Source organism: Bison bison, unplaced genomic scaffold (genome assembly GCF_000754665.1).
Source record: "Bison bison bison isolate TAMUID 2011002044 unplaced genomic scaffold, Bison_UMD1.0 scf7180017864367, whole genome shotgun sequence".
Taxonomy (NCBI): Eukaryota; Metazoa; Chordata; class Mammalia; order Artiodactyla; family Bovidae; genus Bison; species Bison bison.
Window position 1 is genome coordinate 5,364,806 of NW_011494939.1, and position 11,901 is coordinate 5,376,706.

At 44.2% G+C, this 11,901-nt stretch overlaps 1 protein-coding gene across 8 annotated transcripts in view; it reads left to right on the forward strand.

Annotated features, from left to right (window-relative positions):
* YEATS2 (YEATS domain containing 2) overlaps positions 1-11,901 on the forward strand; it is a 105,184-nt gene extending 93,283 nt beyond the window's left edge. For 6 of the 8 annotated variants that reach the window (XM_010855666.1, XM_010855670.1, XM_010855669.1 and 3 more), the window contains 8 exons: positions 635-737; positions 1,603-1,676; positions 3,044-3,123; positions 3,799-4,000; positions 5,622-5,848; positions 6,705-6,779; positions 7,466-7,539; positions 8,804-11,901. In XM_010855666.1, the coding sequence (XP_010853968.1) occupies positions 635-737; positions 1,603-1,676; positions 3,044-3,123; positions 3,799-4,000; positions 5,622-5,848; positions 6,705-6,779; positions 7,466-7,539; positions 8,804-8,912 (944 nt within the window). In that variant the 3' untranslated portion in view covers positions 8,913-11,901. Of the gene's footprint in view, positions 1-634; positions 738-1,602; positions 1,911-3,043; positions 3,124-3,798; positions 4,001-5,621; positions 5,849-6,704; positions 6,780-7,465; positions 7,540-8,803 lie in introns of those variants that run through there. The other 2 variants (XR_826684.1, XM_010855672.1) reach the window with 2 other exon arrangements.

The following is an 11,901-nucleotide window of genomic DNA, read 5'->3' on the forward strand; positions in this document are numbered from 1 at the left end:
GAGGGCAGGAGGAGAAGGGGACGACAGAGGATGAGATGGTTGGATGGCATCACTGACTCAATGGACATGGGTTTGGGTGGACTCCGGGAGTTGGTGATGGACAGGGAGGCCTGGTGTGCTGCCGTTCATGGGGTCGCAAAGAGTCGGACACAACTGAGCAACTGAACTGAACTGAAAAGCCTCATGTGATGAGCTCGGATTTTTCCCAGTACAAAAGATCTGATTTTTTTGTTTTTTGCTGTGTGTCTCAGAACACTAAGATAATGCTAAAAGTTGATAAACTTAGCTGGAGAGATGATAAACAGTAGGATATTAAACTTAGAACAGGCCAGCATTGTATTTTAATGTGGCGTTGTTCAAGTGTAAGAGTGCATGTGTGTGGTCTTCCACAGTGGTGTGGTTAGCCTTCTAAGAAATATCTAAAAGCCATTTTATTGCCCTGCCTTTGTCATGAGACACAGGCTAACAGTTCTCCCCTTGTCTGCTGATCCCGTGACGACAGGCGCTATCCCAGCACCCTGGCTGTCTCTGCAGCTGTGGCAGCACCCTCACTGGGTTCCCATTGTTTCTGTCCACAGGTGTCGTTCCATCATTGAGCCCTAATAGCACTCTCATTGTTTCTATTCCCTTGTAGTGAAGACAGAACCGGAAACACCTGCACCAGGGGGCCCCTCCCAGGATGGTCAGACAGCAGTGAAAACAGAAGACAGTTCTGAGCTGGGAAACTATGTCATTAAGTAATTATTTCAGTCCTTTCTAAGGGGTTTGTGCTTTTAGTATGTTATGGTACTTGAAAAAAAACCATCCCTGTGACAACTATATGTAGAGTTTTCTGTATGCATTAAGCCCTTTGATGGGTAGAAGCTTCTGTCCATGTGTGGTGAACAAGTATTACCATTTGCTGCACAGCTCAGGAGGGTTCATTTAACACCTCGATGTGACCTCCAAGCGGCACCTGATTAAGGGCCTTGGATGCAATTATAGGTCTCCCTTCCTTTGAGCTTGCCAACATCAAGTTTCTTTGCTCCATCTTTGGGTGTGAAATTTATGATGTAATTGCTCAGGTGTGTGTACATTTTGTGTTGCAGTATCCACACATGTGCCCAGTCTTAAACAGCTGCCTTTTTATGGCCCATACACACTCAGTGCTGCTTCTAGAAATACTGAGATTTTCTCATTTCCAAACTGGGGGAAACCCACTTCTAGCATATTTTGAAGTACCTCAAACTGATTGGACGGTAGAGACTTAGCCACTTTCACAGAGTTGACAGCATGAACTGTAATAACACTATGAGTCTCTGCTCTAGTGACAGTCCCACTACAGAAAGATTACATGACTATTTTAAAATATAAAATGAAATGTCAAGTTTGCATTATTTGTCATTCCTGGGGTCTCATCTGTTTTAGTGTTGACTTTAAGCATTAAATGCTTTTTGTTTATAAACAAGGCAATATATAGAAGGAAGGACATGCAGATATAGTTGGGTTTAATTCCCTTGTAAAGGAGAAATATTTAATACATACATAAATTCATACGTATATACACACACAGAGAAACCACTGTATGTATTCGCTACCCAAATTTTCTTTTGTCCTTCTCAGGATAGACCATTTAGAGACCATCCAGCAACTCTTAACAGCAGTAGTGAAGAAGATCCCATTAATTACTGCAAAAAGTAAGACCACACTGAGTATACGGGAGCGTGGTTTAAAGCTGTGACCTGCTTGGGGTATTGAGTCAGTTTGAATCACTTGGTGTTGTAATTGATACTGACGGTAGTTATCTTGGGGGGTGGGGTTTAGCTACAGCTGTAGCTTATTTGCAGGGTTTAGCATTCACACTGTCTTGGTCAGTCGGTTAGTCTTTTACTACTTTCACTGTGTTTGATCTGCAGAAGGAATTTTTTTTGTTATAGTATAGAAATTATAAATATATAGTGTATATATAAAATTGTATTTGTTTTTAATGTTTATTAATAAGGAAAATAATTAGCATTTGCCCGCAGCATGCCAGACTCTGCAGGCTCATTATACTTTCTTATTTAGCCATGGTCTCTGTAGGATACATGGTGTCATCTCCATTTCACAAATGAGAAAACTGAGAATAAGCAAGGTTGAGTCACCTGTTCAAAATCACAATAGCTATAGGTCATGCAGTTTTGATTCCAGAGTCATTTATCTTTCATCTGACACTCCTGTCACTCACTCTGTAGAACTGCATGACTATCAAGACCTCCAGCAGTGAAGTCTCCTCTGTCCCTGCCCATTGTTAGCAAGACTGAACCATTTGCTTCTCAGCCCTGGTTGCTCTGACAGAGGGCATGACTGACAGCCTGTGGATACTTAGGTGTCTGCTCTTGGGCAAGGTCACCTGTGAACATTTAGAGGGAAGGGATGAAGCAGATCATCACTTCACATTCATGGGACTATGAAATGATGAGCTGAGTACAGACTACCCTGATTTTTTTCCAGCTGTAATAGCAAAAATTATTTTTTTTCCCCTCAGGGTTTAGGGGGTCATTTTGAAGTAGCTCAGAGTCAATTTTCAATGATTCTTCTAGCCCAGCAGAAAAAAATTTTAATCTTTTTTAAAAAAATCAGATGCAAATATAGAATGTTCGAGCTTAAAGGCAGTTCAGAAGCCATCTTCCTAGTCTAATTTTACAGTTAAGAAAACTGAAGCCCAGAGTGATGATGTAGGTTGCTCAAGGCAGCTTAGTTAATAGGCCAGGGCTAGTTCTCAGGTCTGCTCCCAGTGGAGTGCCATTGCCATTTATTTTAATAGAAAATCTCCTGTCATGATGAAGCTTTCTCTACCACAGAAGCTGATTTTCCCAAGGAGGGCTGTTGTTTTGAGTACACATGAATGAGATGCCTTCTCTTCTAAGGACAAGCCCTTCTGTATTATGTTGCATCAAACTTGCCTAGTAAGGAACATAGCCCATAAAGAGGTCTAAAGAAACTTTTTGGACATGCCTCCAGCAAATAAGATTTTATTTAAATCTTAACTTTATTCAGAGTTTGCTGGATATGTGCATTCTAGGTGAAGATGCCAGCTGTTTTTCTGCAAAATCTGTGGAGCAGTATTATGGCTGGAACATTGGGAAAAGGAGAGCTGCTGAGGTAATCCCATGTCTGCCTCTTTGATATGCAGGACACCACTGAGAGCCTGTTGGAGAAAATAATCAAACACATGTGCATTCTGGCTGCTTCCATAAACATCGTCATATGGAGCAGTGATAAATTCTGCAGCATGTTTTGTTAAATATTTGATGGTAGAACTTTTTCCTTAGTTAAAAATCTCATTCTCCAAAGACTTGTAGGTAGCCTTTGAAAGACCTACTTTCTTTTCCTGCATTGCTAAAAATTTCTAAAAGTTTTTAAAGAATTGTAATATGTTAAAATTAAGTCAACTATTTATTGTTCAGTGTGGCAGCTACTCTGCCAAACAGTGAGGCTATAAGAGGAAGTGGCAAGTACAAAGGCGTGCGTAGGAAGCTTTGAGAAAGTCAGCGATGGGTTTGAGGAGGGCGGGAAAGTGGGAGATCACAGGCTGGGACCAGCTGAAACACCTTATAGGCTAGGCTTAGGAATTTCAGTTCTTTTATAAACATTAGGTAAATGTTCTTAGACTTTTTTTTTTTTTTTTTAACTGAGGAGAAACACCATCAGATTTTTTTCCTCAGAAAAAAATTATTCTAACAGGTTAGCATGGTCATTTGCAATTGGGTGATTATTTGAACACACTCCTAAGTTGAAGGATTTCATTATGCCCCCCCTACCCCTAATTTTTTTAAGTGGCAAAGAGCGATGACAATGCGAAAAGTCTTACAAGAAATACTGGAGAAGAATCCAAGATTTCACCATCTGACTCCACTTAAAACCAAGCACATTGCTCACTGGTGTCGCTGCCATGGCTACACCCCACCTGACCCCGAAAGCCTGAGGAGCGATGGGGATTCGATAGAGGATGTGCTGACCCAGATTGACAGTGAGCCAGGTAAGCAAGGCGGTGGGTGGGGGGTGTACTCAGCACCATTCGCAGCTGAGAGGTGTCTCCTTGGAGCACATGCTCATCTCTCAGCCTCCAGGGCTCTCAGGCCACATTAGCCCCAGCAGGTCTCAGAGCTCTTTCTCTTTCCTTCACCTGAAGTAAAGAGATCCGAGGACTCCAGGGGTTGCCATGGAAAACAAAAGTCTCGACTCACCTCTCACCAGGTGTCTTATCCACACCGCCCCCACCCCCCGACAGTCCCTACCAAACTATTTGTGCCCAAGTGTCCCAAGTTGTGTCCCAGCCAGGAATGTTCCAGCCCACGGCATGCAACAGACACACACCATTCATTCAGGTGCCCCTTCCTCTGCATTAGTTCTCCTTTGGGAACTTTCTTAATCCACCTCCTTTCCTCTCAGAAGAAGTACTTCTTCCTTTGTGACCTATGAGTTGTCTTCCCTGAAGATGGGGACAATGTCTTATCTGTTATTTTATCTCCAAAAACCTAGTCTGGAGGTATATTGCCTGGTGTTGGAGGCACAGGTGTAAACAGCCAATAATGCTGCAGATAAAATGAATAGTTTTTTAATAAGGATACAAATAACTGTATGTGGGTGGGGGTGCAGGGGCGCTGAGCATAAAGATATATGGGGAGAATGTTTTGAGTTTCACCTTAAAGAATAAGTATTGTTTTCTCCTTTTAACCCCATCTTTATAGAAAAACAGACCCTTCACCTTCCAGTCTGAGGAAGGCTGGAGCACAGGCACGGTTTGGAGGGTCCTTTAAGACTTAACACAAGTCTCATTTTCTTCATGAAGCTTTCCTGAGAGCCCTAATGCAGGGTGGCCTCCCCTTTCTCCAATCTCCAGTGGTATTTAATATCAGAACCTTGAGGGTTTCTCAGATTTTTATTGCTAAGCGCTTTGGAGAGCAGAGGCCTTGTTGATTATTTCTGTGCTTCTCTGGCAGGGTATGTAAAACACAGTATTTTTCCTGTACTGGGCTTTCTTATTAATATGACTGATTAAATCTGTGAGCGTCCTGCCAGTAGAGAGTTGGATGCTTTGCCTCCATCCTGCTGGGTGTCTTTAACCCCATGTCGACCTCACTCACTCACCATAAAGTGAAAGGGATGCATAGAACATCCCTAGAGCCCCTGCTGGCTTTTAAAGCTCTATATATACTCTGTTGGGCTCTGTATAAATCAGCTAAAGATGGGATGCATGGTATACACTAAAATGGTAGTAGTACTCAGCTCTAAGCAGATTTTTAATTTCTTCACTGTTCATTTCTAAATTCTCCAGATGTAAAAAAAATTTTTTTAATCAGTGAGGTGGGAGGATGGCCTCATTTTTAGTAGCAAGAGTCAGAATTATGTGTTGTTTGACTCAGATTGCCCTTAATAGCACATATGTCTTAACACAAGATGCCTGTCTTGGTGCTTGTCTCACTTATGAGTTACTAGTTCTTATAATTATAGGTCTGTAGAATTTTAGGACTGGACAGGAAATCAGCTCCCTGATACTCAACCCTTCTTCTCTGGGTCTCAGGCTGTTGATCCCTTGGAGATGCAAAGTCCCTTTTCTTTGGTCACCATAGTCATAAGACTGATCACCTCTCATTTAGAGTGTCCATCATCTTTCTCGTCCGCTGACAACCTCTGCCGGAAACTGGAGGACCTGCAGCAGTTTCAGAAGAGAGAGCCGGAGAGCGAGGAGGAGGTGGACATCCTCAACGTCTCAGAGCCGTTAAAGATAAACATCAAGAAAGAACAGGAAGAGAAACAGGAAGAGATGAAACTCTACCTGCCACCAACACCGGGCTCTGAATTTATTGGCGACATCACACAGAAGGTAGGCGGCTAAGGCCTGTGCTGTGAGACCCCTAACCTGGGGCTCGGTGCCTTAGAGACTGACACCAGACTTTCTGGGGAGATAGGTGGTAAAGCTGGGCGAACTGTCTGGCACTTGCTTTCCCATGTCAGGGCCTTTGGGCAAGAAAGTGAATCACACGTGTAGAGCTTGCTCATTGAACATGACATTGCAGCAAAGGCAGCTAGATGTAGGCAGTTTCGTATTTTTCATCTCCTTTTTTCTCATTTGCCTCAGTAGAAGCACCTTCTACAGATGTACTCAGTAGAAGCATCTCAGAGGCATGTCAGAACGTGCTTTCCCTGACACTGTAAATAGCTCCCAAGTGCCCTGCCAGGGAGTGGATGTGGCATTGACTCCCTTGGGCTGCAGGAGAGAACTGTCCACCTGCGTCCGGTAGAATGCAGCTTCACTGCATCTGCACGGCTGCCTGGGACCCAAGTGAGAGACTGTTCTTTTTTTCCCCTACTGAGGAAATAAAAAATGGGGCAGTTTCCAAGTATATCTTCTTTCTTTTGCAAATAGGGCCTCAGAGTCTGATGCAGGCTTTCCAGCGTGTTGCTCCCACTGTCAGAATTCATGGTAGATTCTGTGTTCTCTCATGAAGGAGATTTGGGCAGGAGAGAAGGATTCTAATAGCATTTTCAACAATCCTTCAGAAACAGGGCACAGTCGGGTACCAGTCTTCTGGTTGTTAACATTCTGTGTTGCTTCTTCGTGAGTTTTGTCCAGGACATTTATAGAGTGTCCCTTCCACCCAGACATCTCCTTAGGTATCAGAAATGTGCTTGTTTTTAATGTACAAATAGAAACAAGAGGCCTTCTTTTGCTCTTCCAGATTGGGATCACCCTGCAGCCTGTGGCGCTGCATAAGAACGTGTATGCGTCGGTGGTGGAGGACATGCTTTTGAAGGTGGGTGCCTGTGGGCAACAGAGGGGCTGTCGGGGGCTGAAGCACCATGGGGCCAGCCAGGCAGGACACACTGGATCCCAGGCTGCTTTGAAAAAGACAAGGACAGAAATGGAACAAAGATGACAGGCTTTATGATTTCTTTCTTATTTTTAAATCAATTCAGTTGTAGTTCCTCTGCGTGTCAAAGCAGCTGCTGCAAGAGTTCCTGTGCCAGTGTCACTAACAATATTTTTAAATGCCATTTCAAGTGCTTTCTAAGTAGCCTGAAGTGCAAGTCAAAGCTCTCAGTGCTTTCGGAGGTGATTTGCATGTCACAGTAGAAACAGCCACAGCTGTCCCAGCCTTCAGCAACAGAATGACAGAACCAGGTTCCTTACCCAGCCAGAGCCTGGCTCCACTATTCTTTCCTGGTGGATCCCCTCCAGGGGCAGGGATACCTCACAAATAGCCCTCATCTGTTTCTTTTATTAAAGCAGTGTCTGATTAATGAAAACCACCCCCTTCACAATTCAGAATCATGGCCTCTATAGTTGTGGCCTATTATTCAAACCTTTAGTTTTTCCTTAAGGACTTTGGGTCTTTAGATACAGTGGTTTCCCAAATTTAGGGCCTGGGATGGGGTCAGCTACATCCCTCTGGCCAGCATGCAGGTGGCATTTTTAGAGTAACAGCATCTTCTGTTACAGGCTACAGAGCAGCTGGTCAGTGACATCCTGAGACAGGCTTTGGCAGTTGGATACCAGGCAGCATCGCACAACAGGTACAGTTCTCACTTCCTGACAGTTAGTTCCCATCAAGATGTTTTATACTTTAAATCAGTTCGATAGGAGATGGAGGTGTCCATGCTTGGGACATTCTCAGAGCCAGACTGTCTCAAAACGACCAAGCAGGCCCGAGTCTACCTCTTGGTTGTGAGAGGTCTGTATTGTCTCTGTCTCTGCTGCAGAGACACTGTTTGGTAGGATTCCAATGTTACAGGGTTGAATATATACCAATTCTTTGCCATTGAAGATAATAGCAGTGTTTCAGACTTGGGCCCAGGCACTGCACGTTACCTAATTTGTTTTTTGTTGCAGAACTCATACTCCCTCTTTAGAAATCAGCAAAGTGGGCTCTGAAATGTAATCTTGCCTGGCTTTCCTAGCAAATATATCATAGAACCTAGATTTAAACTTCAGTCTCACTGGCTCTATACCCACAGGCTGACCACGCCTCTTTGTGGCCTGTCACTGATGGAGATGCTGAATTTTCCTTTTGTCCCACATCCCGGCATTCCTTTCAAAGGAAACAAATGTATTCTATTGTTTAAAGGCTGTTGTAAATTTATTAAAACTTTAACAGAGTACCTGAGGTCATGAAGAGACCTAAATAAGAGGATTATTAGGTCAGACTTGACAGGGATATAACACAGTGGATACTATAGAGAGCTCTTTACAAAAAGTGGGGAACAAAGGAGTTCCAATAATGTTGCTGCTGCTTGTCCTGCTAGAGATCCAGGAGTGGGCCGAGTGCCTCTGCAGCCCCTGCTCACCACCATGGTCCTGACTGTGAAGACACAAAGCAACTTCAGTGCTTTTGATAACATTTAACATCACACTTGCTCTGGCATAATTTCCAAGAGATGGGAAACATGGTCCCCAAGTTCTGTGGTGCTTTGATTCAGCTTTCATTTAGCCAAGAATGAATTACAGCAATATTCTGTTCTCTACTTTACTTCATTCCTTTTTTTCAATCTTCAAAATCTTTGTTTTCCCTTAATCATTCAGCCAACTGCTTGAAATTCATCTCATGCCTGTGAGTAGGAAGTTAGATTTGAGCCCTAAATAGGGCTGGCCGGGAAGAGGGTAGGCCACATCTCCCGAGTCAAAGGAATTAATGGAACAGAAGAGAGGTGGTAGGGGAGAGGGTACAGAGCTGCTTCCCACCCCCAAGGGTGGCCCAAAACCATGCCTGTCACTCATTATTATCTCTATATAATTAATTTAGATATTTAAGAGAATTAACATTTTTTTTTTTTGGACCAGGATTCCCAAAGAAATTACAGTGAGTAATATTCACCAGGCCATTTGCAACATTCCTTTTCTGGACTTCCTCACAAACAAACACATGGGGATACTGAATGAAGATCAGTGAATGGAATGAATATGCTCCCAGGAAAGCAGGATTCAAAGCCTTGAACTGTGGTGACTCTTCTTTTCTGGAGAAGACTAGTTCGCTGTGTGCCTCAGAGTATCAGGGCCACCAAACCATTGCCTCCACCTGATACCACCGGAGTGTTCAGTCCCAGGTCAATCCCTTTAGGACAGAAGTTTGTTTCCTGATTCTAGAGTTACACCGTTGAGTGGGTGCATGCTCTGTCAACACGCATCTATTCACTCTCTGTGCAGGCTCCATGAGGGTCCGGCGTCAAGCCACTTTATATTGGGCCCTTTTGTCCTCTGGGTATTTTCCAGGGGACACCGTGGGCCTGAGTCTCCCTCCAGGAGGTGGGAAATGAGTCTGGCAAGCTAGAGTTTTACCCATTCTGTGGGTTGGGGTTCCAGGTACCCCAACAGTTACCCTGATAACATCTGGAGGAGGGTTGGGCTTCGGCACAGAGCAGTGGCCATGGTGGGAAGGATCCGCACTCAGCCCCGAGTCGACTCAGGAAGCAGTGATCCTGTGCGGAAACCACACGAGCTTGGGAGACTGCAGACTGAGAATTCCTGTTTCATGGAACACAGGATATTACTGCAGCCAGTCTCAGCATTGTCAGGGGGTGAACAGAGTCCAGCACAGGTCAGGAAAAGGTTTGACTACAGCTGAGAAGCCCTTACTGTGTTAGTCACAGACCCTCGCAGCTTGGAGGATGTGCCAGCAGAGCGCTGGTTCATACTTTTGGTGCGGTCTGCAGGAGCTTCTGCTGCTGAGTCCATGTCGAGTGGCCAGTGGTTCCCACAGTCCCTCAGAAAGTTTATCTTATCCAGTTCTTCTCTGTCAGTGAATTGTTCCCAAGAAGAAAAGTATTTCAAACAACACTTGTGAGTGCCTTAAAGGTAGAGAAACGACTGTCAAAGCCAGGTGACAGGGAGGTCAGTGCTCGGAAGCCATGAGAACAGGCTGGTCGTGAGCAGAGCCCGGTCCATGGGAGACGGAGTGGATAAAAGGCAGGTTAGCAGCACCCTGCATGATGTCCAGTTTCAGTATAGACACAGTACCCCAACCTTCCTAACAAAGTCTGTGTGTAAGGAAAGAATCTGTTCTCAGTTAGGAATCTGCTCCAAGGAGATCTGAAACCTACCCAAGTCAAAGAAACTTACCAAGCAACGTAATTCGTGTTTTCCTGAGTCCTCTAGACGTTCAATTCAGGAAAAGACAGGGAGGCAACTATGAGAAGTCTGCCCTTTTTAATTCAGCCATCTGAGGACTGCAAGTGCAGAAGGAAATCTAGTCAGTAAGGCATAGGGCATGCCCTGGTTAAGAATAAAATAGTTTAGTGGTGAAGACTCAGACATTCTGTACATAAAATAGTCCAGGCAAGGTCAATGGGCAGGTATAGACTCATTTACCAGTGGACGATGACTCAGATCTACAGGATCGAAGATTTGATCCAAACGAGAACAGATTCAGTTCTTACAAGTATGAAAGCCTCAAGAAGTTATCTTTTTGCAAAAGAAACAGTAAATGATTTAACAGTCCTCATATATGTTAATGTTTCAGATGTATTTGTATCATAATATGTAACATAATGTGTAACAATATCTGCAGTAAATCTTTTGGTATTTGTGATGGGATTTTCTGAGTTTGGGGGCTTCCCTGATAGCTCAGTTGGTAAAGAATCCGCCTGCAATGCAGGAGACCTGGGTTTGATCCCTGGGTTGGGAAGAGCCCCTGGAGCAGGGAAAGGCTACCCACTCCAGGATTCTGGCCTGGAGAATTCCATTGACTGTATAGTCCATGGGGTCGCAAAGAGTCAGACACGACTGAGGGACTTGCACTTGCACTTTCTGAGTCTGAAGCACTGCGCTTGGGTAGGGTTTTTCTTAGGTTAGGTCCCAAAGAGCTGGGGCGAGGCAAAGGTGTAGGGGTTTGTGTATTTAATTCTTCCACTTGTTTCCAAAAAGAATTTGCAGCTAGTAAAAGAAGGATTACGGTTATATAAAAATCTGAAAAAGTTTTGGAAGGATGCATGTTGGCCCTGGACATATGATTTCTGACAGCCTAGAGTGAAGGAAAACAGCCTGGGGTCAGACCCCCCTTAAAGCCAAGGCAATGAGGGAAACAGCTTCTGATGTCCAACCAGGAAGCACACTGGTCCGTTTGGCAAGAATGGGTCTCTGCTGAGGCCTGGAAAAAGTTACTCCTGTGACCCGGTCCTGCTGGGACCATCTGCTACCACAGAAAAAACTACAGGAACTGCAGAAATATTTCAGAAATGACTATTTATATCCACCCTTAATAAGAACTAAAGGCTTTGTTTTGGAAGCTTTGGTTCTTCAAAGATAAGAAGTTCTTTGGGGAGGAGGCCCTGGGAGACAATCCAAGTATGAGACTTCACTTGGTGTCAGCCTTCAGGGAGTCTGATGGTCTGGAGAAGAATAGGGGCATTGCTCAGGCCCCTTTCCTGAATGTTCTGTGTGTCAGCCACAGTTCCGACAGCAGCCACAGGACAGTGTCACAGTACCTTATCGGGGACTCTCTTCCTCACCGGAGGAGCCTGTGTGTGGCCGGCAGAGCTCAAAGGATCCCCCGTTGGCCTGGGGCAGGCTGCACAGCCAAAGTTCTCTCAAGTGCTGCTTTTTGGAGTTTGACCTAAAATCCTGGAGTTATTACAAGGATGAAAATATTAGCATTTGTAATGGGTTTTTCTCAGTTGGAGCCGCCAGTCTTGCTGTCAGTGACTGGGGTCCTTCCCTCTGGTTGGGCCTCCTCACAGCTGATCAAGCCTGCTACTGCAGTGCTAACTTGGTTATGGAATAATTAATTTGAACTCTTTCTGTTGGCTAAAATTACCTAACATATTAAACTTTTAATTTAATACAAAAATGCTTATTGTATAGAAACTAGCAAATATTGTAAGATGTAAAAAATTTTAAATTACCCATAGTTCCCCTTCTCAAAGATAGCTACTATTAATATTTCA